The sequence below is a fragment of the Trematomus bernacchii genome, unplaced genomic scaffold (assembly GCF_902827165.1).
Source record: "Trematomus bernacchii unplaced genomic scaffold, fTreBer1.1, whole genome shotgun sequence".
Taxonomy (NCBI): Eukaryota; Metazoa; Chordata; class Actinopteri; order Perciformes; family Nototheniidae; genus Trematomus; species Trematomus bernacchii.
This window is the reverse complement of record NW_022988050.1, coordinates 5527-33146: the sequence shown is the minus strand read 5'-3', so window position 1 is coordinate 33146 and position 27620 is coordinate 5527. Positions and strand designations below refer to the sequence as shown.

The 27620-nt window shown below is 40.4% G+C and overlaps 1 protein-coding gene across 1 annotated transcript in view; it reads left to right on the top strand.

The window, feature by feature from the left end:
* kctd17 (potassium channel tetramerization domain containing 17) overlaps positions 1 to 27176 on the top strand; it is a 31565-nt gene extending 4389 nt beyond the window's left edge. Inside the window, exons 3-8 of the mRNA XM_034118972.1 lie at positions 13979 to 14087; positions 16721 to 16812; positions 19654 to 19752; positions 22323 to 22448; positions 24891 to 25045; positions 26794 to 27176. Coding sequence (XP_033974863.1) covers positions 13979 to 14087; positions 16721 to 16812; positions 19654 to 19752; positions 22323 to 22448; positions 24891 to 25004 — 540 coding nt within the window. The 3' untranslated portion in view covers positions 25005 to 25045; positions 26794 to 27176. The remainder of the gene's footprint in view (positions 1 to 13978; positions 14088 to 16720; positions 16813 to 19653; positions 19753 to 22322; positions 22449 to 24890; positions 25046 to 26793) is intronic.
* Positions 27177 to 27620: the final 444 nt, after the last annotated feature.

Below are 27620 nucleotides of genomic sequence, written 5' to 3'. Positions count from 1 at the left end.
CGTGATCTGCGTGTAGGGAGGGGCATCAGCCATATCATTAGCTAGAACTAGCTAGATCTGATGGATTTGGACATAAACGCGAGTGAAGTAACCGGACGCGAGAGAGAGAGAGATCAGCACCTGCAGCTCTGCCCGCTGTGAGGGACCGGTGAGCAAGCAAAACACACATTTAGACCTAACACACTTAGCTATGGCACTGTCGTATACATTGAATTATTCCATTTGATCATATGTAAATGAACTTAGGCAACCCCTCCCATAAGCTATGCTTCAGCCCTCCCGCTTCTACTAATTTTGTTTATCTTTGTGTGTATGAATTATACTTTTTTCTTTTTGTGGATGAATTAGTAGAATAAATAAAAAAATAAAAATTGTATGCACAATTTAAAAAAGGTATGTTTAAACATATATATGCTTTTTAGGGCCCATTTTAATACTCAATTTTTAACCAAAGGGGTCCCTGCACCATCTCTCTTTTAGCTTAGGGCACATGTGTGAAACTCAAGGCCCGGGGGATAATTTCTAATTACTGTTAGATCTGGCCCGTCGGTATATTGCACGCACACCTTCACTCAATCCTGAGGGTCTCCTCAGCTCAGAGCCTGACCCCAAACATTGATGAACTTGCACCCAAGATGAGATGCCAAGTATCTGGCTTGAACTAGCGTCACAGAGCAGCAACACTGAGTTCAATGGATGTTTCCTCTGCACTTTTTCTCTCATGACAACAGGGCATGTTTGGTTTCATCTTTGAGGGAAATAGTTTTTTTTGAAGCTGTTGTTGGCCTGTGGAGAAATGTAATCATAAGAAATGACTCTGGAAAATCTGCAGAGAGAGCCATAAGAAATGAATGCAACTGATTATTTAATGTTTAATGTTGTTTTTATAGGCAATAATTTAAGCTTTGTTAGTTCCAGGTTTAATATGTGCAATAAGTTCATTTCAAGTAAGTTTTGCAATAAACATTGAACCAGTCCGGCCCTCGACTAGTACCCATTTTTTTAATTTTGGCCCGCTGTGTATTTGAGTTTGACACCCCTGGCTTAGGGCCTGAAAAACAATGAAGACACCTGGTTTAGTCTATAAACAGTACAAAAAAAACAGAGGCTTCTTCAAGTGTCTGGTGTCTGTTATAACAAAGTCAAAATACCAAAAGTATTACTCCAAATGATTTATGTCACAGAAAAGCAGGGAAATCCAATCATTAAAACGGTTAAAATCAGAGAATATTATTATTGTTTGGCTATTTCTGCTTTAAAAATAACTGTCATGGTTATAAAACAGCCAATTATAATAATATATGGACTATATTCTAATAGGTACAGCTATATTAAGATGATTTCTAGTGTCTATACTTTGTAGACCTCAGCTGAAGAGCACACATCCCTTCAGCTAAAGTGACTAAACCAAAACACACAGCCACCAAAATTGGAGTTATGAGATTTTCAGCCGACAGCAGCGATGACTGCTCCCTTGCTGAAGCTCTCCAGTCTGTGGAAAGATTATTCCCGTGTGACCTTCAGGAGTTCCCTCTGCACTGCCTGAAGACACAACTCTCTCTCACACACACACACACACACACACACACACCTGAATCTCTCCATGTTTCCTTCACTCCTGTCCTTATCCTCGCTCTCAGCAGCTGACTCATTGTGGACGCTTATCGCACATTTATCCTCCATATTCACCTTTTATTATCTCGATCTCTATCACACACACTCTTGATTCTTGAGATACACAAGGGGAGGCTTCATTTTTTATTTTATCTTGCTGTCATACTGATTTTATCTTGCTGTCATACTGATTTTATCTTGCTGTCATACTGAAAACCGTTGCTGAGCCGTAGCTGAGGCTCTGAATCCTCTGTGAGTTGTGACTACGGATGTAACGATGTCAGGAGTTTTGATATCAATACCGGTGAGATGTCATGCTATCCAGTTGGATACCATGGTAAAAACAAAACAATAAACCCCATGCACATCAACATAGACTGATCTGTTACCTGTGGCGCAGTGGGCTAGTGCGTTGATGTTCGGATCAGGGGAGCACAGGTTCAAACCCCACTGCAGTCAGCATGTCGTTGTGTCCCTGGGCAAGACACTTCTCCCCAAATTGCTCCTGTGGGGATTGTCCACAGTATTGAGTATGTAAGGTCGCTTTGGATAAAAGCGTCTAACATGTAACATGTAATGTACTGTAATGTTACCGTTAGCATTCTGTTTTTGTCAAAACAGTGATTCCTCTATTGCTGCGAAAACATCTCCTTCAAACACCTTTATTGATTCCAATTGTACAAGAATACCTTGAACACATCATGATAACATTATAATTCCCCTTGGCCCACTATTGATACTAAATAGAGCTTGAACGCGCCATAGTGTATCTCTATGGACCCTCTGTTCACCAGTTGCTAACGTGAGCTAGCATGTCAGATGGTACACAGACAGAATTGCTGCAATCATCTTCATGCCAGAGAGAAAGACATGTTTCTGGGTTATTATAAAGGCTTTGACAATCAATCTGTTTTCTTTTTTAAGTGCTTTTGTCCTGATGTGTGCCCGTGTGTACTAAAAAACCAAACATGCTGGAGCAAAAATAGAAAATAAATGAGTTCATTTTCATGCAAAAAGCAGAAATCTGTCTTGGATTTGCATGTGCAAAATATGCTACCAAGAAACATTGAAGGTCCCATGTCATGGCCATTTCTACTGATCATAATTCCATTGTTGAGGTCTACTAGAATGGATTTACATTGTTCATTGTTCCAAACTCACATTGGTTTCTCATTCAGCATCTCTGTATAGTCTGTGTATTCACTCTCTGTCCTAAACGGCTTGCTCCCTATGAGCCCACTGTGCTCTGATTGGTCAGCTCGCCCACTCTGTTCTGATGAGTCCACCACCGTTACAGCAGAAATCAGTGTTTATGTGTTACAATGGCGTTTGCATCCAGAAAATGACACCAGTAATGACAAACAGATGAGAATGCTGCGTGGGGTCTGGGTGCCGTGTTGGCGGGACGTTGCGGGGCTCGCTGCTCCGCCCTTTGAGACTCGAGGAGCGGACAGGTGTGAGCTGGATTACTGGTGTCGACACTGGCGAAACTCAGCATGAACTCAGCCTGAGCACACACACGTGAGGGGCAGCACAGACAGGTCTTTCTGTGTAGAGTTCTACTCGCTACAGGGTGTACTTTAAGGGTTTGTGACTCTGCAGACCGTTACATGCAGAAAAACCTTCATAACACAAGGGGACGGGTAATAACCAGAAAAGCATGACATGGGACCTTTAAATCAACAACAAAAAGAAGCGGATAAGGTCGTCAGACATATATTGACATTCAAGCCTTTAGACAAATGAAACCAATGGTTTTATGACTTTGCTAGTTGACAACTGAGAGGAATAAACCGCACATATTTCCGAGTAAATACTAGATTCTTCCTCGAAGAACACAGATAAAGTTGCCGGGCTACATCCCTAATAAGCCAGATTTCTGTCCATTAACTAACCATGTGCACCCAATCTGTTGTATCGTTCATGCTTGTGTGCATCCACAGCTGTCAGGGTCAGTGTGTGTTCAGAGAACTCTCATCATGAGACTTCTGAGGATAAAACCGGCTGAATAAAATCTATTTACAAAAACGTTTTCGTCCCATTTCTACTGAATTGACTCTTGTGTCTTATATATGTAATTATCAGCATGGTGGTAACCATACATTTCATTTTATAGACAAGCTGATAAAAGCTACACTGTTAAATCTGAGCTATATCACGATAAACACCAGATCATATTGCACATGTTCTCCATCCACCTTCACTATATCTAGTCAAATAATACGAGTAAAACATTAGATATTTCCTCTAAATTGCTGTCACCTCGTCCTGGGTTTCTTACCCCTTCATGCCTTTTTGCAATGTTCCTTCTTGTTCTACAATAAATTGAATCACTCTGCGAAAGCCTGTTTCCATAATGAGGTCTGGAAAAGTATGAAGTGCATATTGAAGTGTGTGTGGAAGGAGCAGTTCAGACGGTGTGTTTCCTTGTCTTCTCTCAGGAGGGAGGCTGATTTATTTGCTCTAATCCGCTGGCGTTGGCGTGTTTCTGGATGTTTTTAAACACACACACACACACACACACACACACACACACCACACAGACTGTCTGACTCTGTGTGTTTTTAATGAGATTAGCAGCACCTCAGCTAACCTTCCTGCCGTTATAGCGTCCCAATCTGCCCTCATGTCGTCCCACGCCAATAACATTATACTTTGATGCCAGATTATGTCAGCTGACCATGTGTAACTAGGCAGACTATAATCTTATTAGCTCAGATTTATGATAATCAATGGCTCAATCCACATGAAATACCAAGAGGATTACTAAATTAGATTTGATTGCCTAATGCTGATGTAACGTGTAGGCTTTCAAAAATAATTCCCTACTGACTTATCATAAGATATATGTAAATCACCCTAATCATAAAGTAAGTTATATGGACATCACTTTGGCGTTATGTATTGTTATTGGCCCCATACATTTTATGAACTTGCATTCAATATTTTCTACGTTGTCTCTGCCGTCTGGCGCTCTATTTGACGTCATTTTCATATTTTTGGAGTAATTATACAATTTTTGATGAACAGCAATATGTTTTCCTGGCATCACTTTAACATTTTAAGGAGAAAATCAGTATTTAGACAAAACCCTGTCCCCCATCGGCTTATGGGGGAAAAGGATTTAAAGTGTACTCATTCCAATTACAGGGCCTCGAAAGAGTCCTGTATTGTTATTTTTCGTCACATATAAAATATATGATAGTATCTATACCTACCTACCTACCTACTTACTTACTTACCTACCTACTCACCTACTTACATACCTACTTACTTACTTACCTACTTACTTACCTACCTACCTACTTACTTACTTACATACCTACTTACTTACTTACCTACTTACTTACTTACCTACCTACCTACCTACTTACATACCTACCTACTTACTTACTTACTTACTTACCTATACCTACTTACTTACTTACCTATCTACTTACTTACTTACCTACTTACATACCTACCTACTTACTTACTTACTTACCTACTTACCTACTTACTTACCTATCTACTTACCTACTTACTTACTTACCTACCTACCTACTTACATACCTACTTACTTACTTACTTACTTACTTACCTATACCTACTTACTTACTTACCTATACCTACCTACTTACTTACCTACCTACCTACTTACTTACTTACCTATACCTACTTACTTACTTACCTACCTACCTACCTACTTACTTACTTACCTATACCTACTTACTTACTTACCTATACCTACTTACTTACTTACCTACCTACCTACCTACCTACCTACTTACTTACTTACTTACCTACCTACTTACTTACTTACCTATACCTACTTACTTACTTACCTATACCTACCTACTTACTTACCTACCTACCTACCTACCTACCTACCTACTTACATACCTACCTCTACTACCTACCTACCTACCTACCTACCTACCTACCTCCATTACTTTTTTAAAGAGTGGTATCTTCCTTATTTTGCCATAGCTATTTTTATTTCATAAAATGGTCTAAAATGACAATAATATTGTATATTGAAATTCCTTCTGTGACTATTTATTTTCCAACCAAAATGAGTTATGGTTACAGGTTTAGTGACGTGGGTTATCTCCTAAAATATTTAGATTTCTTTCTTGTTTTCTAACATTAAATCTATGACTCAACTTGCAGCATCAGCATGGACTCTTTTACATGCGTCGACTCGCTCTATCATCTTATCCGTGCTTTGAGATGAGGCGTTGGCAAGGAACTGTAAACATGAGGCCAGAGCCAAGGTCTTAATTAGAATAAAAGTTGTGTGAACTTGTCCTCTTTCAACCATCAGGAAACAGAAATTAGACGTGGTATTTATTTAGACTACCTACCTAATAATGGGGCTCATTCACTGGCGCTTCCACAAACATAATTATTACATTCAAATGAAGTACATTATTCAAGTTTACATTAACTTTGGATAATAACACGGGAGAAATGAGCGGAAGCGCTCTCTTTTCCTCTCTCCTCTCCCTCTCTCTCCTCTCTCTCTCTCTCTCTCTCTCTCTCATCCTCTGTCTCATCTCTCTCTCTGATCTCTCTCTCTCTCTTCTCTCTGTCTCTCGCTCTCACTCTCTCTCTCTCTGTCTCTCTCTCTGTCTCTCTCTCTCTCTGTCTCTCTCTCTCTCTCTCTCTCTGTCTCTCTCTCTCTCTCTCTCTCTCCCTCTCTCCCTCCCTCCCTTCCTCTCTCTCTCCCCCCCTCTCCCCTGACAGCCCGTCAGTAATCGTCTCATGCAGCTCACTGATCCAGTAATGAGTGACCCAAAGTGAAGAATAAATATATGTCTAACTAGTTTAGCTTGTTCCAGAGGTAGATAAAGAGCTAAGTGTGTTAGGTCTAAAACTCTTAGTGTGTGTGTTGCTCCGCTCACCGGTCCCGTCACACAGCGGGTGGAGCTGCTTCTGCTTCACACACACGTTGCAATACCGCTATTTTACTGTCGTTTTCGGACAAACCTTAAAATACTGCCAGACTTGTGAAAGCCATTTTGGCGCGCTTGTTTGCCGCGCACAGAGAAAAGTTGTCATGTATTTGACGTCATGTGATCGGCTCTCCTGAACGGCCTTTATAGAGAGCAACCGATCGATCGGCAGAGAGGAATATCGGCCGATCGATCGGAGCATCCCTAGTTCCTACCTACCTAAAATGCCACTTATCAGCTGATTTTTTACATTAACTTTCCTAAATAAATCATACAGATGAAAGAGATGGATACACTTTTGGGGGATTACAGTCACAAGCCTTTTTAAGAATGTCCTAAACTTCTTTTAAATCTGTTCTCATTAACCCAGGAGAAGCGGAAGCACATTAAATAAAATGTGTGTTTCCTCCTACATGAAAAAACGTCAGCAACACTGAGAAGGCGTCGGTTCAGTCAGACCATCTGTGGCGCCGAGAGATGGTAATTAGGCTCTTCTCTAATTAGAAAAAAATCACACACGCATCCAAGTTTCCAGATCAGAATCACACAGCAGGCAGAACAAATACGTGTGTGTGTGTTTTCACATTTTGTATTGAGGCTAAGCAGTATTTTATTCAAAGCATTTAAATCACAATGTATACATTGAAAAGAGGCAAGGGATGCGAGTGTCCCACAAAAAATCCCATAAATAAACAATGGACTTTAACTTACCACTCCTTTAAAAACACTTTAGGCTTTTAAATATTAAACTAAATCCTTTATTTTGTATCAGATTGGTTTTCATGCCAGAGATTTACAGTAAGTGTAAAACAAGGGTTTGACAATGAGTATTGAATAAATTAGATGGATGGGTTGGTGCCATTTTTAAATCGAGCTGAAAATGGGAAAGACTGCCATACCTTTTTGTATTTACTGATCTGCCAATTCAGTGATAAATTATACATCCGAAATGGCAACAGCAGAGGTTGTAAATGCAATATTTCAGGGTCTTGAATTTCTTCATAATTAGCACAAATGTTTAACATAAATTAGATTTTGGTTATCAAAGGTCGCTGTGACCTCATACAAATATTTTGTTTAGAGCATGACTCAAGACTTTTTTGACCGACATGGCTGCACCTTCACTGGTTGAGGCGCTCAACCCTGAAGCAATGATATTTTATTAGGTTTAATTCAGTTTGCACATGCTCAAACAAGCAGCAGAATGTGTGTGTGTGTGTGTGGTGTGTGTGTGTGTGTGTGTGTGTGTGTGTGTGTGTGTGGTGTGTGTGGTGTGTTTGTTTGTGGTGTGTGTGTGTGTGTGTGTGTGTGTGTGTGTGTGTGTGTGTGTTGTGTGTGGTGTGTGTGTGTGTGTGGTGTGTGTGGTGTGTGTGTGTGTGTGTGTGTGTGTGTGTGTGTGGGTGGTGTGTGTGTGGTGTGTGTGTGTGTGTGTGTGGTGTGTGTGTGTGTGTGTGTGTGTGTGTGTGGTGTTTGTGTTTGTGTGTGTGTGTGTGTGAGAAATGCAGAGGGCTTTTGTTTTCGTCTTTTGGTGATAGATAACCCGTGGGATGTTCTCACCTCTGCAGGGAAATGTTGTGGTGTCACATCTTATTTCCCTGAACAAATGCTCCGTAAATCATTAACTAGTGTCCTCACAACAACCCAAAATATCACCCTGAGAGGGAGGAAGTGAGTGTTTTGTCGTCATGAATAATAATACTGATTCTGTGTGTGTGTGAGAGACGGAGAAACTGCAGCGATGACACTCCGGGCAGATTTTCCTCATCGTTGTCATGCTCTCGTCTGTCAAGTCACGTTAGGGACTTCTGATGGGACGTGTAATGGAAATTATGATATATAAGAGAGCAGAAGAATGCTATAAGAAGCCTGTATATAAATAATGTCAAGATTTTGAAGGCTTATGTTAAATGTAGAATAGCTTACAGTGTAAGTTTTTGGCATTGAAATATGAGCTCCTCCTACAGTGCAACACACAATACACTTAATAGTGCAAGAACAATATAAACTAATTAGGGCTGTGCGATTATGGCAAAAATCATAATCACGATTATTTGGGTCAATAATTGATATCACGATTATTAAATACGATTATTCATTGACTTTGAAAAAATCCATTTATTGAACTTTAAAAACAAATACAAATAATAATTATGAACAGTATCTTTTTAACTGTTGATTACCCTGAACGTATAATTCAACTGAAAAACCAATACAAAAAATAATAATGATACATTTAAATAAATAATATCAAAATAATAAATACCAATAAACAAGATCAACAAATATTTTGGAGCGCACTTCCACAAAGCTACTAAACATATATAAAATATGATAAATACAAATAATGAGACCAAAATTAATTAGATCAAATATGTCACAACCTAGCAAAGCAAAATAATTGTTTTATTCGATTATGTTGTTTTCGTAATTGTGGCAGGCCAAAATCGTAATTGCGATTAAAATACGATTAATTGCACAGCCCTATAACTAATATCGTTTATTGCAGATTTTCCACCACAGATCTTTGTGTCATTCTTTTACTTTTATCATATTTGTCTTCCTGTTGTTCATTCCCTCTTCCTGTCTTTTCCATCTCTTAATCCATCCCTGATTTAGCTCCATAACACATGCTCCATCCTGCTGTACAGGCAGGATCCGGCCCTTTCTGTACGTCAGTGTCTTGGTTCATTGCATTAGTTTCTCGCATTTGGGAACGTCACATCAGAAGCCGCCGTCACGCTACGTCAGCAAAGACGACGTGGAGAGATGATGTCGGGGATACAATTGGGTTGACAGCGCACCATCTATCATTCAGAAATGGATTTCTTCAGGCTGCTAGCAGAGTCTCCTCTCCTGATTCTGTCTGACTGACTTACTGTGGGTTTATTTGGGGTTTCTTACTCTCTGTCTCACTGTAGAGACGATGGGTTCAAGCTATATTAATAGATGAAGGGGTATGTGGCGGCTCAATCCCCAGTTGCGTTTGAGTCGCCGAGAGGCTAAACTTGGCTATAAACTGTGACGCGTTTTCGAAGAGAAAGTCCATAGTGAAGCAAGATAGTTTTTGGGATATTTAATAAACAAAATCATAACATGGACAAAACGATCAACAGAAAAAATGACAGCACAAGCTCACCCTCTGTCATCCGCACTCGACATGAAACAGGTGACTTAAATACACAAACCACACCCATGTGACAATTACCGGAAGTGCTCAACAAACAAATAAAAGTGACGTAAACAAATAATAATACAAATAATGAACTTGGGCTAAGTAGCTAGATAATGATAATTCGTGAGAGTCAACTACGCTATAATTACAGTACATGTAGCAACTCGTAAAGCATGAGAAGTAAGTAAGCAAGATGCACGTTTTTTTATTCATGGATGATTAAATCCAAGAAGCCACAAAGCCGCCTCCAGCTTGACAATATGTTTGAGTAGGTAGAGCAAATGCAGGAGTGTGTAAAAAGAGAAATTCTTCTATACAGCCGCAAAAATGAGGAGGAAACAGTGCATCCAAATCAAACCCGCAGCCTCTTATAAACTAGTATTCAACTCCTCATGGCAAAAACATGAATTTACCTATACCCTTATAACTAAACTGTACACTCCTTTGTTTACATCCAACTTTGTGTTAACCTGGAACCGATGTCAGCAGCTGATACCTTTCCAAATAAGCAAACTAAGATTTGAATAAACAAACATTTAACACAGCACTCGGTCTTCCTGCTGTTTCATAACGAACCACCAAAGCTGGAGCAGGAACACATTTGCAGCATGTTGGTATTTAAATGTTGCCTTTTGGGGTTATAATCAAAGGTCATCACAGTTACAGCGAGGCTGAGTGGTGCTGTGAGTAAAGAGCCGCTAATAACATGCGTCTGTGCAGGATGCTGCTGCTGCGGGCTAAGGTTGTTCGTTGCCACTTCAGCAATAGGGCTGCTCAATTAATCGTATTTTAATCGCAATTACGATTATGGCTTGCAACGATTACGAAAACAACGTAATCGAAATAAAACGATTATTATTATTATTATTATTACTTTTTTTTTTTTTGGGTTTTCAGTTGAATTATACTTAAAGTGGACCTATCATGCTATATTTGAATAATATAGTGTAGGGCCATACCTATATAAGGCATATTTATACTTTTTTTTCTTCAAAATACCAAACAGATCATGCATTTTAGCCATGCCTCATTTTGCTCAATTTGAAAAATGTTTGCTCTGTTTTTGCAAGGGTTGATTCTGTGAGAACAGCACCATCTAGAGGCCTGGCATATATACATAGCCGTCTCCATATGGGCTCAGAACAGTCTCATAATACACACATGCACACAGAAGGATTCACACTTGTATTTCCGGATCCACACTTGTGTTTTTCAATGCACACACAAATGTGTTCCGTTTCATATACATGTAAATAAAATCCAAATACAGAAAAAAGTTTTACATATGTATTTTTGATCCTCACATATTTGTTTTCCGTTTAAATCCTCTGAACCGGCAAACACAACCCGCTTTTGTGCATGGATCGCTGTGCATTCGTGTGTGGGTTTTTGAGACTCCCCTGACGTTCACCCGATTCGTACTTGTAATTTTCCTATCTATAGCCAATCAGATGTCTCCTTCATTCTAAGCCAATCACATGAGCGCGTCCCCACGAGGGTATGATTTCTTGCGTTCATGTCACTTCATATACGCATTTTGCGCTGTCCGGAGCAGGGTTTCCGCAGACAGAATTTAATTTACCGGACAAATTTGAAAACTTACCGGTCATGTTTCAATAATAATAAGAATAAGAAGAAGAATTGTGTAGCAGAGTTTCCGTTAGCAGGTAATTACCGGACTATGACCGGATAATAACACGGGAGTAAGGATCTCTCTTTTCCTCTCTCCCTCCCTCTCTCCTGACAGCCCGTCAGTTTCTCATGCAGCTCGCTAAAACTTCACTCGACTTCACTGCGTTATGTCCATATCGATCAGATCCAGCTCTCCTGATCGGCCTTTATAGAGAGCACCGATCAAACTATTAAGAGTGAATATCGGCCGATAATGACCGGCGGGGCTCCCCCCGTTGACAGTTCACTGTCTAGCACTGGCTTCGTAGTGCACTGATCGATTAGGCTAAGCTAACCTGTAGCTGCTCCCTCCACACTCACAACAACTTCAGACATAAATAAAGCAGCTGTATTCGACATACAGGAAACACACATTTAAAACAGTTTTGCCTGCCGTTCTTGTGTACACAAGCATTCATTAATGGTTCGGAAAGTGGCACTGTACCTTAATAATATAAAGGCTTGTATTTGCGTGCATTTCCTGCTCGGAAAGTGGCAATGTACTGAGAGCGGAGGTGTCCTGAGATTAGCGCCTGCAGACAGGCTCCATGGACCTGTCAGCTCCGGACAGCGCAAAATGCGCACATGAAGCGCTACGTCATGAACGCAAGAAATCTACCCTCGTGGGGACGCACTCATGTGATTGGCTTAGAATTGAGGAGACATCTGATTGGCTATAGATAGAAAAATTACAAGTACGAATCGGGTGACCGTCAGGGGAGTCTCAAAAACCCACACACGAATGCACAGCGATCCAGAAAGCGGTTTGGTTTGCCGGTTCAGAGGATTTAAACGGAAAACAAATATGTGAGGATCAAAAATACATATGTAAAACTTTTTTCTGTATTTGGATTTTATTTACATGTATATGAAACGGAACACATTGGTGTGCATTGACAAACACAAGTGTGGATCCGGAAATACAAGTGTGAATCCTTCTGTGTGCATGTGTGTATTATGAGACTGTTCTGAGCCCATATCTCCAGCGCTTTCGAACGGCAATGGCCGTGGCTGTCTCCTCCTGATTGGTGGAGTTGGCCCAATAGCCGTAGCGCCACCGTCCTAACGTCAGGACAGTGTTCAAATCTGGATCAGTTTTGATCAGATCCGTTGCAGCCCCTTTTTTAGAGATTTGGGTATGGAGGAAAATAGAGAGGGTTGTGTTTTCTGACACTTGGTGAGTTCCCTGGAACACCGGGGACACATATTCATGTATAAAAGACGTACAAAAGTGCATTTTGCATGATAGGTCCCCTTTAAAGTTCAGGGTAATCAACTGTTAAAAAAATACTGTTCACATTTTTTTTCTCCAATAAATTCACGTTTTCAAAGTAAATAATAATAATCGTTTTTAATAATCGTGATATCAATTATTGACCCAAATAATCGAGATTATGATTTTTGCCATAATCGAGCAGCCCTACTTCAGCAAACCATCAACAGAATCAGTCATGTGAATAAAGCAGGTTTACTTCATCACGCTGAAGTTTAAGGGCTTTGTGGATTCTCAGACTTATCTGTCTAGAATTATACTCAACATAAGAACCAAATACACTGTGTTCCTGTCCTTTTTGCTTCTCTCGGCCAATGCTCTCTAGACTGTTGAACCTAATGTTAGTGACACATGATTCCTCTTCAATACATTCCCTCCTCTATATCCTTCTACTTCAATCTCCTAAAGGCCTGCATGTTGGTGTATGGATATTTCAGCAGTGGCTCTTTTGTGAATTTGACTCTTTAACAAGAGGGCAGTGCTTCAAGCGATCATCACGAGGGAGAGCAGTGTGTTTGTTTGTTTGTGTGTGGGTCTAAGTGTGTGTGTCTAAGTGTGTGTGTGTGTGTGTGGTGCGTGTGTGTGTCTAAGTGTGTCTAAGTGTGTCTTTAAAGGGCAGTGCTCATGACATAAGCCAACTACTCTGGAGAGCCAGGAAGCAGTGGAATCTGTGTCCTGCTGCTGTGGTATGAGGGTCAAATAGCAATGTTTTATTAGCTTGTTGTTACGTTATATTAAATAAAAAAGACAACCAGGATGTTATTCCCCAGACAGGGAGCTTTGGGGCCAAATATACTACAAAAATATTGCACAAGAGGCCCCTTAATGGTCTCAAAATAGTAGTAGCAACATCCTATGTTTACAGATAACATATTATGAACACAAAAAAAGTTTTCTGAGCAATGTAGAAAGTGCAACAGACAACGTTGCACACCACCCGAGTTAAGGTCGAAACACAGTAAAACACAAGGAAAAGGCTTTCTGCAGGAACGTATGAAAATGAACAGTTAAAAAAACACATTATAATGTGTTTTTTTAACTGTTAATTTTCATTTTTACAAATCAAGACATATCCGGACATAGGACTCTTTCATTCAAATGACACAAGTTAAAATAAGGAAATAAATAAGATAATTATAAAAAATATATTAATAATAGTAAAGTAAATACCAATAGATAAATGCATTTTACACAAGGAGTGACATCTTCAGCAGAGCAGGATCGGTTACACGGGGACACGGTTACACGGGGACATTTTCCATAATGTTGAGTTATAATGGATTAATGGAAGTTTTTTTTTATCTGTTTCAGGACGATTCGGGAGCCTATGTGATCGACAGAGATCCGACCTACTTCGGTCCAATCCTGAACTACCTGCGGCACGGAAAACTGGTCTACAACAAGGAGCTCGCTGAAGAAGGTCCGACGTGTTTTGAGTTTATTTTATTTGTTGGGCTGGTGGAAATAATGAAATGGCTTAAAAAAGACTGTGTACCTCCATACTGCCTTCATGTGATGTCATTTCCCCTTAGTTTCTAGTTTCATAAATGTGAAAATATACCATAGATACAGATAACTAAATATCGTATCTTGTAATTGTTGCCTGCTAGAAAATAACAGAAAAACTGTCAAATGTTTTGCTTAAACAAGGCTATAAAATAATGGATACATGTTTGTAATAGTAGCTTAAGGTAGTGGCGATGAGGTCTTAAAATGTATGGAAAGGGTCTTAAAAAAGCTCTTAAAAGGGATTACATTTGACTTCAGGATTCCTGCATATACCCTGAATAAAGACAGATAGCAAAAAGTGGAGCAGATAAAAAGTGAAAATACTATATACACCCTCTTGTGTATAATTAATAATTCATTAATATGTAGTTGAACATCTGCTCAAATGAACATGATTGGTGCTGTTTGTAAATAAACTGGATTTTATATATTTAACACAGTATTTAGAGCCTCTTGTCCTCAGTATTTAGAGCCTCTTGTCCTCAGTATTTAGAGCCTCTTGTCCTCAGTATTTAGAGCCTCTTGTCCTCAGTATTTAGAGCCTCTTGTCCTCAGTATTTAGAGCCTCTTGTCCTCAGTATTTAGAGCCTCTTGTCCTCAGTATTTAGAGCCTCTTGTCCTCAGTATTTAGAGCCTCTTGTCCTCAGTATTTAGAGCCTCTTGTCCTCAGTATTTAGAGCCACTTGTCCTCAGTATTTAGAGCCTCTTGTCCTCAGTATTTAGAGCCTCTTGTCCTCAGTATTTAGAGCCACTTGTCCTCAGTATTTAGAGCCTCTTGTCCTCAGTATTTAGAGCCTCTTGTCCTCAGTATTTAGAGCCTCTTGTCCTCAGTATTTAGAGCCTCTTGTCCTCAGTATTTAGAGCCTCTTGTCCTCAGTATTTAGAGCCTCTTGTCCTCAGTATTTAGAGCCACTTGTCCTCAGTATTTAGAGCCTCTTGTCCTCAGTATTTAGAGCCTCTTGTCCTCAGTATTTAGAGCTTCTTGTCCTCAGTATTTAGAGCCTCTTGTCCTCAGTATTTAGAGCCACTTGTCCTCAGTATTTAGAGCCTCTTGTCCTCATATTTAGAGCCACTTGTCCTCAGTATTTAGAGCCACTTGTCCTCAGTATTTAGAGCTACTTGTCCTCAGTATTTAGAGCCTCTGTCCTCAGTATTTAGAGCCACTTGTCCTCAGTATTTAGAGCCACTTGTCCTCAGTATTTAGAGCCTCTTGTCCTCAGTATTTAGAGCCTCTTGTCCTCAGTATTTAGAGCCTCTTGTCCTCAGTATTTAGAGCTACTTGTCCTCAGTATTTAGAGCCTCTTGTCCTCAGTATTTAGAGCCACTTGTCCTCAGTATTTAGAGCCTCTTGTCCTCAGTATTTAGAGCCTCTTGTCCTCAGTATTTAGAGCCTCTTGTCCTCAGTATTTAGAGCCTCTTGTCCTCAGTATTTAGAGCCTCTTGTCCTCAGTATTTAGAGCCTCTTGTCCTCAGTATTTAGAGCCTCTTGTCCTCAGTTTTAGAGCCTCTTGTCCTCAGTATTTAGAGCCTCTTGTCCTCAGTATTTAGAGCCTCTTGTCCTCAGTATTTAGAGCCTCTTGTCCTCAGTATTTAGAGCTACTTGTCCTCAGTATTTAGAGCCACTTGTCCTCAGTATTTAGAGCCTCTTGTCCTCAGTATTTAGAGCCTCTTGTCCTCAGTATTTAGAGCTTCTTGTTCTCAGTATTTAGAGCCACTTGTCCTCAGTATTTAGAGCCATTTGTCCTCAGTATTTAGAGCTTCTTGTCCTCAGTATTTAGAGCCACTTGTCCTCAGTATTTAGAGCCTCTTGTCCTCAGTATTTAGAGCCTCTTGTCCTCAGTATTTAGAGCCTCTTGTCCTCAGTATTTAGAGCTACTTGTCCTCAGTATTTAGAGCCTCTTGTCCTCAGTATTTAGAGCCACTTGTCCTCAGTATTTAGAGCTACTTGTCCTCAGTATTTAGAGCCTCTTGTCCTCAGTATTTAGAGCTACTTGTCCTCAGTATTTAGAGCTACTTGTTCTCAGTATTTAGAGCCTCTTGTCCTCAGTATTTAGAGCCACTTGTCCTCAGTATTTAGAGCTACTTGTCCTCAGTATTTAGAGCCTCTTGTCCTCAGTATTTAGAGCCTCTTGTCCTCAGTATTTAGAGCCACTTGTCCTCAGTATTTAGAGCCTCTTGTCCTCAGTATTTAGAGCCACTTGTCCTCAGTATTTAGAGCCACTTGTCCTCAGTATTTAGAGCCACTTGTCCTCAGTATTTAGAGCCTCTTGTCCTCAGTATTTAGAGCTTCTTGTCCTCAGTATTTAGAGCTTCTTGTCCTCAGTATTTAGAGCCACTTGTCCTCAGTATTTAGAGCTACTTGTCCTCAGTATTTAGAGCCTCTTGTCCTCAGTATTTAGAGCCTCTTGTCCTCAGTATTTAGAGCCTCTTGTCCTCAGTATTTAGAGCCACTTGTCCTCAGTATTTAGAGCCACTTGTCCTCAGTATTTAGAGCCACTTGTCCTCAGTATTTGGAGCTTATCCTTGTTGTGTTTTTGTTTGAAGGCGTCCTGGAGGAGGCTGAGTTTTACAACATCACGCCGCTCATCAAACTGATCAAGGAGAGGATCCTGGAGAGAGACTCCAAGGCCACGCAGGTAAACACCACCTGTCAATGTGTCAATTTAGCGAAAATGAAGGCTATTAAAAAGTATTAAACGGCATTTTCCAAGGTATTACATTTTGTAGCTTGTTTTCAATAAGTATATAAATTGTCCAAAGCGGTTGTATTCTACAGTCTGCCTGAATGTAATCATTGCGTAGGTGTGTAGTGTGATTCTGTGTAGTTTATTTATGGCATCCCGTTGGGTTTGACGTCATCTGAACAGGACATAGCACGCTCACTGCTTGATAGCGCGCGAAGCTCCGTTTACGCCGGTTGTTAAACAACATCGTTATGGGGAAATGCAAGTCTGCGTCCAAATGGTTGGAAGATAAGGAGGAAGGACAATCATACTGTATATAGTCAATGTGAGGTAAAGTGTGTCGCCAATGTAACCGGTTAGAACTCGAAGTGGCGATGAGGTCTTAAAATGTATGGAAAGGGTCTTAAAAAAGGTCTTAAAAGGTCTTACATTTGACTTCAGGATGCCTGCATATACCCTGGCACACACACACACACACACTCATCATTATGGTGGTCTGAGTGCAGGGCCTTCCAGTAGTTTTCTCTTGTTGTGACCCCCCCCCCGGCCCCCCTGCTGAGCTGTTTCAGAAGCCCTGCTGTACATCAGGCTCTTTTCTCTTCTCAGGATGATTTCTCTCACTCTTATATAATCCCTTCGCCTCTCAAACTCTCCCACCATCATTCATGCAATCAGCTCCAATGGACTCTCTGCTGCTGGTCGCCCCGGGTTGAATATGCTGCAGGAATATGGAAGAAAGAGCTGGTTGTGTAGCTAGCTTTGTCATAATGCAAAGGTTTTATCAAGGCATATACAAGCATTGGATTAGGATGAGAATATTGAATTTATTCGGGAGTTAACGCGTTTTTGTGACAGTTGTTTAATTTTTATATTAATTAAAATTTACATTTACTATAAAAATTATTAAAAGTTAATCAAAATATGCAATAAAATTATATATATTTATATTAACCTAAAATGTGCAATAAAATATTAAAATGTAATAAAATAATATAGAATACATATATTGATATGAACTCAAAAAGTTAAAGTTAAAATGTGCAATAAAACTATAAAATAAAAAAATAATAAGAATATTTATATATTTAAAATATTTATATAAAACAAGAATTCAAGTAAAAATATGCAAAAAAATGATAAAAATAAATAAAAATATTTATACAAACATATTACGTTTAAGTAGAAAAAGGTACTTCTCAGTGTCGATGCACTTTAAATAGCAAGAGTAAGTACATCATTACACTAGTTGGAGTCCCAAATAGCATAATTATGATTAGCCCCTGCCTTATTTAACTCCCCCTCTTCTCTCTCTCCGCAGCAGGGGCCCCCCAAGCACGTGTAATTATATATTTAAAATCTCTATATCAAACAAGAATTAAAGCAAAAATGTGCAATAAAACAAACGTATTAAGTTAAAAAAAAATGTGAACTTAGCATTTTTCAATACTTCTCAGTGTCAATGCACTTTAAAGGTCACCTATTATGCAAAATCCACTTGTTCATGTCTTTTCTACATAAACATGTGTCCCCTCTTCTTCATGTCTCTTCTACATCAACATGTGTCCCCTCTTCTTCATGTCTCTTCTACATCAACATGTGTCCCCTCTTCTTCATGTCTCTTCTACATCAACATGTGTCCCCTCTTCTTCATGTCTCTTTTTCATCAACATGTGTCCCCTCTTCTTCATGTCTCTTCTACATCAACATGTGTCCCCTCTTCTTCATGTCTCTTCTACATCAACATGTGTCCCCTCTTCTTCATGTCTCTTCTACATCAACATGTGTCCCCTCTTCTTCATGTCTCTTCTACATCACCATGTGTCCCCTCTTCTCCATGTCTCTTCTACATCAACAGTGTCCCCTCTTCTTCATGTCTCTTCTACATCAACATGTGTCCCCTCTTCTTCATGTCTCTTCTACATCAACATGTGTCCCCTCTTCTTCATGTCTCTTCTACATCAACATGTGTCCCCTCTTCTTCATGTCTCTTTTTCATCAACATGTGTCCCCTCTTCTTCATGTCTCTTCTACATCAACATGTGTCCCCTCTTCTTCATGTCTCTTCTACATCAACATGTGTCCCCTCTTCTTCATGTCTCTTCTACATCAACATGTGTCCCCTCTTCTTCATGTCTCTTCTACATCACCATGTGTCCCCTCTTCTCCATGTCTCTTCTACATCAACATGTGTCCCCTCTTCTTCATGTCTCTTCTACATCAACATGTGTCCCCTCTTCCTCATGTCTCTTCTTCATCAACATGTGTCCCCTCTGTTAAAAGAGACTCTGAAAGTTTCAGGAACAAAGATTCTCTCTCTTTTTGTCCTGATCCATTTATATAAAAACCTGTCTGAAAATAAGCTGATCAGATTTTGGCCACTTTGTGATGTCATAACGATGTTTTGTCTTGTGTAACCATTAGCCAATCACCAACCAAGGTAACCCCCCCCCCCTCCACCTTATCACCTGAATCTCCTCCTAGAGCACCATTGTGTTCTTTTTAACCAAATATCTATCAGAGGGGCGTGGGGAGGGGCTCCTTATTTTCATCTAAAGTAACAGACAGAGAATCAGCACTTTGGAAACAGGGCTGAAACAGAGGGGATTATGGGATGCTGCAATGATCTGTTTCAGCCAATCAGAGACAGGCTCTGTATATATCTGAGAACTATAATATATTGATGAAAAACAGTATAATAGGGGACCTTTAAATAGAAAGAGTAAGTACATAATTAGACTAATTGAGACCCTGCTCCTGCCTTATTTAACCCCCCCCTCCTCTCTCTCTCTGCAGCAGGTGCCCCCCAAGCATGTGTACCGCGTGTTGCAGTGCCAGGAGGAGGAGCTCACGCAGATGGTCTCCACCATGTCGGACGGCTGGAAGTTTGAGCAGGTCAGCGTGCGCGCCTGCAGAAAGCCCCGCACCGGACTGCTCTGGACTGTGGGTTGGACTCACGCTGCTGCTGACCTTCAAACTTGACCCTTTGGCCTGACCCTGACCTGCGCCCCCCTTTTTTTGCCCCCTTCCACTCTACCAAAGACCCCCAGATTGCACCAATTTGCACAGTGTAGATTAATGAATTGACTTTAGCCTGGACTTAGGTTGGAGTCCATGTTTGCTGAAGTCTTTCCCACCGATAGTCCCGACAAACTTAAAGAGCCTCCTCTAGGAGTCGATAGATAGATTTATTACATGGCTTAGTTGAATACTCGATTCTGATTGGTCAATTCAGAACATGTGACACGTTGTTAATCCAGTACAGACAGACCGCTGTCAAGGACTTATTGACCGTTGTTAAGGACGCTCACATCTGCAGAAAGAAGTCCGGTCGATTGAACTGTATACAGTTTGGCCGAACTGGGACAAGAAAACAGCGGAGAAGTAACGGGGCAGAAACCCTCCTTTTTACACAGCGGTCCAGACATAGACATCAAACGGCAAAACATATTCAGTGTGCAGTTACTTTGGCATTAGGGCAGGGATTTCTAGATACTTTCCAAGCTTTGACATAATGAATTGTGCTACTTTTAAAACAAGCAACGATGTTTTCAAATCTATAATCAAAAAGGTCCTCAAAAACGCTATCGAAGCAGCTCCTGCCGTTGCTACGTAGTTCAAACGGTAACAACGGACTATTTTTCTTAGCGGATGCATGTAATTTTAAATAAATAATAGCCTACTATTTTAAACCACAGACTAATCAGTCAGTATTATACTTCTCTTGTAGACGCATTTAAACGTTTTTCTAAAGTGCTTGAACTGGTTTGACCACCAGAAATTGAGAAATGTAACTGTTTGCTTGATAATCCTTTCCTCTATACTATGACTTTGTTAGGCTTTCATTGATAGAATATTATGATAAAGAACTTTTTTTTTAAATGCCAAAGAGAAAACACAAAAGGCACCGAAAAATAAATAATGATAGTTACATGTTAAAGAGCAGTTTTCTACAGATACCTTCTTTTAAGTAACTAAAAAAGACCTGTAGTGTAATATCGCAATGTATTTAAATTGACATTGCGATGACTATTAAAAAACAATATAGTAAGCAGCCCTGAAAACAAGTAATTCCAATATGTCGACATCTGCTCTGGGGAATTGATTCAGGGTTTTTCGACTGTGAATAATCGAAAAGTTGAGAAAAATAAATGTGAGCTTACTCTTTAGTTAACATTTTGAAGTGCTTCACTCTAAAATCGTTTAAGCTGCAGAACAGCATTTACTCTCCCTATCGACAGTCTGTTTGAAGTGAGCAACTCGCTGCTCACAGTGTGAACACGCAGTGAAAAATAGCCACAGTAATATTGATTTCTTGAGTCTCTGTAATAGGGAGGAGTCTGGCAGTGGTAACATCTATTTGAAGGTGAAGGCCTCTCCAATTATAGCTTTTTTTTTTACCCTTAAAACTTCCACGTAGACCCTCTTTTCCCACTGCTTTGCCCCACTGCATGCTGCACCGCGTATTTTGCCCACGATTCCCTGCAGAAGCCGACCCACAGTGTTTGTGCTGTTTCCCCCACAAGTAAAATATGCTTCTTGTCGAGTCCAAGGTCGAGTGTCTAACAGCAGTCTTAAGCCCCGCCCCCTCCACCTCCACCTCCATCATGCATGAGCACCAGAAGTCTCTCCTGGCTTTAGTCTAGATCAGGGGGGTCCAAACTTTTTTCACAGAGGGCCACATATAGAAAACTATACGAATGGCTGGGCCGCTCACTAGAGGTATATCGCCTGATAAGTTCAGTATTCGGAGACGTGTGGCACAGTGAAGTAGTGCGTTGGTGTTCGGATCAGGGGGTCAAACCCCACTGTAGTCAGCATGTCGTTGTGTCCCTAGGCAAGACACTTCACCCCAAATTGCTCCTGTGGGGATTGTCCACAGTATTGAGTATGTAAGTCGCTTTGGATAAAAGCGTCTAACATGTAACATATTAAGTTAGCATAATCAATGAAATGTAGGTACATGATGCTTGTGAGTGTTGGCAGCTCATCCCTTGAAACAGAAGCCTCAGATTGATTATAATAAGGAGAAATAGGAAGGGTTTATTTCAAGCTTGTTATGGAAATAAGTCATTTGGCTTTTTTCTAATCAACTAAGATATGTTAGAAAATGTTTCCAACTTTAATTGACTGAATTTATTTTAAAAGTGGTCTCATTAACACATGAATACTACTGTGCGATATATGTTTACATTCATATTGAAGAAATACAATATAAGACAAGCACAAGTTTCATTTGTGGGCCGTTTCCATTATACTTTCTGAATTTGATGAGGGCCGATTCAAAATGGGCCACGGGCTGCATTTGGTCGTAGTTTGGACACCCCTGGTCTCAGATCTCTCTGTTCCTTCCTCTTGCTTTGAGTTTTCTCTGCCGTTGCTTCTGATGCTTCCTGTCACTCACTCTGCCTCTCTGTCTGTCCCTCTCTCTCCTCTGCATCTCTTCCTCTCCCTCTTCTTCACAGATGGTGAACATCGGCTCGTCGTACAGCTACGGGACGGAGGACCAGGCTGAGTTCCTGTGTGTCGTCTCCAAAGAGCTTCACACTCCCGGGTCAGGACTCGCTACGGAGCAGAGCCACAAAACAAAGGTGAGGCTCTGTCCTTATCTTTCAGGAACACACACACACACGTATGTTTGAAGGAATACTTAACCTACAAAATGACATTTGCGTAACAATAACTCACCCCGTGTTGTCTTGAATTCTTATAGAAAATGCTGTTTTTCTATGAGGCCTGCATGTCGAGCAAAGATTTAAAAAATACTGAGAAAAGTCTTGATGATATAAGACTTAAACTAAGGCAATACTTTATCAAAACATCCATTTACAAACCCTCACACAACTTAGCCTAATTTTCAAATGTTAGCAATGACCACCGTAGTGCTTTCTGACACCCTCCCTTAATTCCTCAACATAGTGGAAGAGTTATTTTAAAGGGGACCTATCATGCAAAATGCACTTTTTGATGTCTTTTATGCATAAACATGTGTCCCTGGTGTGTCGGGGAACTCAAGCAGCGTCAGAAAATAAAACCCTCTCTCTTTTCCTCCGTACCCAAATCTCTAAAAACGGGGCTACAACGGAGCTGATCCAGATTTGCGTCCGATATGACGTAATATCTGAAATGTGGACCCACGGCCCAATCAGAAACGTTGCTATCAGAAACAATGCCCGACTGTTTTGGACGTAATATGGTCTGTGTTTACATTAGCATCGCTAACACTCAGAGCTAAGCTGTACTGGAGAGCATGTGTGTGAAGAAGCAGGAAATAAAAAGGAACTCACCTTGTGGTATAACCGGCAAGAGAGAAAGCCTTTGAGCTCCATACTGTTTCAGAAATAATCCTTGATAATCCATGATATGGCGTTTCATCACGGCAGTATTTAGTTTAGACAGTAGCTGCCGGGTCCCGCATGAGCTCAGACCCCTCCTTTTTAATTTTTTAAAGCTTTATACCCCAAATCATCACTTTTGAAACAGGAAGTGAAACAGAGGGATATGAGGCATGGCTAGAATGGGTGATCTGTTTGGTATTTTGCGCAAAACACTTCATAGACATGTTTTTTATATATTTGTATATATCTGAGACCTATGCTATTGCCTAAAAATAGCATGATAGGTGACCTTTAAGATGTAACGTGTGAAAAATGTATTTTAGCTAGCTTAGTAACAGACATGTCGCCTAATTAGTGACGCCTCATAAAGGACCTAACGGTACACACTCTGACATTAGTAGACGGCAACTCTGAGTTTCTGAATAACTTCACCCTTGAGCATAATGTTTTACTTTCAGTGACCTTACACGGCATTTCGGGATGGACGAAATCCCGTAACGCAAAGAATCTATACAAAAATCTTCTCATTTCTGTACGCATGGCTTGCAGGGTTCTTGCTGCTCTGAGTTTGTATCCTCATGGTTGATTGCACTTATTGTAAGTCGCTTTGGATAAAAGCTTTAGCTAAATAAAATGTAATGTTATGCATAGAAAAAGCAGCGTTTACAAAGAGAAAAGGGTACGCGAGGACAAGGCACAAGTCTCATTTAATCAGTTGCATGTATTTTCACTATTCTTACTATTTAAAACCCTCCTGCATTAACAGAGTCACACTTATGCAAGTTACAAGTGTTTAAAGCTGGCTACACACCAACCCGATTTTGGGAGTCAGAGGCCGTCAGAGGCAGTCGGGCATTCGCGGCGCCCTACTCAGGTTGGTGTGTCCCGCACCGTCGTCTCTTTACGGCACCTTTTCACACCTCCCGCGGCCAGAGAAAGTCGGCCCAAGCAATCACTCTGATTGGCTGTTCACACTACCGCTGCCTGCTGGCAAGGACAGTTATTGCCACTCTTCGACTGAAGTATTTGCGGTGTGTTCGCAGGCGACGTAGCTGACGTAAAAGTCGGGATGCCTTCGGTACGCGTTCTTTGGTCTCAGGTGGGTGTGTACAGCGGCCTTTAAATAGTCAACTTTGAGCTAAACGCATGAGTTCTGGGAGAGATGAGAGTAGCTGTTGTTAAAAGTGACACCTTTTTACCTCAAATGATCAAGAATTTCTTCAATATTTTGGTTTTTCGTTCACTGTTCACACACATGAGAGAAAATCAATGCTTTCAAGAATTCAAGGTAACACAGGGTGAATAATTGATATAGAAAAGATCATTTCATGTGGGTAGTGTTCCTCTAAATAGGATCCAGCTACAAGGCTGTGTCCCTTATAGAGAGTGTGTGTGTGTCTTTGGTGTGTGTGAGTGTATGTCCTCTCATTGAAGTGTGTGTGCTTTGATCCTCCACTCGACGCTCCAAATGTCACCCGCTTCAAAATGTCATTCACAAACACGTTCACTGCCATCTTTCACACTGCTCGTTCCTGCTATTATCAACCTTCATCCTCTCTCTCCTGTGGATCTATAGAAATATATCGACCTCTCAGCTTCTCACTGTCCGCTCACTGACACTCATCAGCGTGTCGTCTTGTTTTTTGTTTGTTTTGTGTTTTGTGTTTTCCCCTCCGTCCATCGTGCTGAATGAAGCCGGCAGAGATGCAGGAGGAGGAAGAGGAGGAGGAGGTGGAGGTGGAGGAAGAGGCTGCGAAGGAGGCGGAGGGAGGGAGAGAAACAACACCGAATGAGTGGATTAGAGAATGAGGGAGTCATGTTGCTTTTGTTCCAAAGAGAGGCGGGAATGGGTGAGGAACTGTGCGGTAGATGTGCTTAGTGGGTAGATATGGTAGATTCGTGTGTGTGTGTGTGTTGTGTGTGGTGTGTTGTGTGTGTGTGTGTGTGTGTGTGTTTAGGTGTGTGTGTGTGTGTGTGTGTTTAGGTGTGTGTGTGTGTGTTTAGGTGTGTGTGTGTGTGTGTGTGTTCAGGTGTGTGTGTGATGTCTGCAGAGATCTGGGATGTTTCGTGGCGCTGCATTGAGAAGGAACGATAGGCCCAGTAAACACAGTGCCTACTGCACCTTAAAGGAGGCTTTAACATTGCTTGTACATGAGAACATGTATTTGTGTGCAAACTAAATAATTATTAGTACAGGGTTCTTACGGTCATTAAAAACCTGGAAAAGTCATGGAAATTCAAAAAGCAAATTCCAGGCCCTGGAAAAGTTATGGAAAACTATATTTTTCCCAAAGTTTTGGAAAAGTCATGGAAATGTAACTAAAGTTGCATCAAATATAATTTATATTTGATCTAATCGCTGAAATAGTAATACTATAACGATAATACATACTGTATCGTATAGTAATGAAACGTAAAATGGCATTTAACTCACGAGGTATTTTGCTGGTGAGAGATTTTAGTTGCTTTAGCCTGTAGAAGCTAGTAAGCCAACTATTTGATTTGTTTTAGATAGGCACAACCTGTTTCATATGCAGACCTTATTTTCCTGTTCCATGTTAAAATAAACCATTTTCAGTGGTACCGCTGAGAAAGAGTAATGTTTTTGGTCATGGAAAATTAGGTAAAGGTCCTGGAGAAGTCATTGAAAATCATTGGTGAAAAAGTGTATGAACCCTGTTAGTAGCAAATACACAGCGAAACAAGCCAAGTGCATAGTTATAAGCTTTAGAAGGGGGCATAAATAAATCTCTTTAAAATGATATTTAAAATTGAAATATATACATATCAACAGCAGAAATATGTATATCTATAGAATAAACAATATACATTATCATGTAAAATACACTATGATGAGGCCCACCTACTACAACATACAATAAAATACTATATACATTATTAAAGGTGTAGATAGTTAATCTATAACGTTTTGGTGTGAGTTATTGAGTGTAGGATAAATCAGCAGTAGATGTATCCCAGGAATAGGAAACATATATTTCAGAAAATGGGGTGAATTGTCCCTTTAAGCACTTTAAATGTCATTTTGAGAGATGATTTTGTATTCAATTAATCCTAATGGCTAAATAAGAAAGGAAAAGCAGCATTATTATTCAAGTCCGTGTGTGTGTGTGTGTGTGTGTGTGTGGTGTGTGTGGTTTGTGTGTGTGTGTTGTGTGTGTGTGTGTGTGTGTGTGGGTTGTGGTGTGTGTGTGTTGTGTGTGTGTGTGTGTGTGTGTGTGTGTGTGTGTGTGAACAGTGTCCCCACGCAATCTCAGATATCGATCAACGCTGTGTTTCTATTGGCTCTCATTACCGATGCCGTGACATGAAATATCCCTGACCTTCAGAGCAGCAGTCAGACGTCCCTCTGTGTGTTCAGACAGGACTGTGTGTGTGTGTGTGTGTGTGTGTGTGTGTGTGTGTGTTTGTTGATCCATTATGCATGTCAGTGAAGTCATTTGCTCTCATTCTGTCTCCATTGTCACCATCAGCATCATCACAGCATCACCACATCATTGCATAGCTAATGTAGTAACATGTGTATATATAAGATATTAAAAAACAATTCCTAATGTCTGTTTTTCTTTATATTTCACAGCTCTTCCAGCTCCATGGGTCCCGGATGTAGAAATGTACAAGATATTTAAGTTATTCTTTTCTATTCCTATTGCGCGTCATCAACACAAAAAAAAAGTGTGTAGCATTGATATCAGTTTATTCGACAAAATGCCAGGTAGACTAAAAACACAAATGCTCACCGTGAAGCACAGCAATACCTTCAAAACTCATTTAAGTAGTAGAAATAATCATGTGTTTGCGTACGTTATCTCGCCAAGGGCAGTGGTGTAGTGGAGCTTAGTAAAATTAACCAAAGATCAGGCGGGAATGGGTGAGAAACTGTGGTAGATATGGTATATTCTTGTGTGTGTGTGTGTGTGTGTGTGTGTGTGTGTGTGTGTGTGTGTGTGTGTGTGTGTTTGTGTGTGTGTGTGTGTGTGTGTTTGTGTGTGTGTGTGTGTGTGTGTGTGGTGTGTGTGTGTGTGTGTGTGTGTGTGTGTGTGTGTGGTGTGTGTGTGTGTGTGTGTGTGGTGTGTGTGTGTAAAGTTCAGATTTAACCTGGATGAATTAAAGATCTGAGGAAAAGCAAATGGTGTGAAGGAATCAGATTATTAAAGCATTTCCTAAGGACGTTATTCCCGAAGTCAATTCCAACCAGGACCAACGTTATATGTCGTTAAGACCGGAGAGTGCCATTTATTTAAATGCTGTCAGTGTGGAGATGAGTTAACCCCCACATTTAGGGATTCATTTAGCTTCTTAAAACATACACCCGTTGAAAATGCTGATGAATTATCAAGGAAGAACGTTTTGTCTTTGACTCAAAGAGCTTTGAGCGCTAAATCCATTTAGATAGAAGGTGTTGTG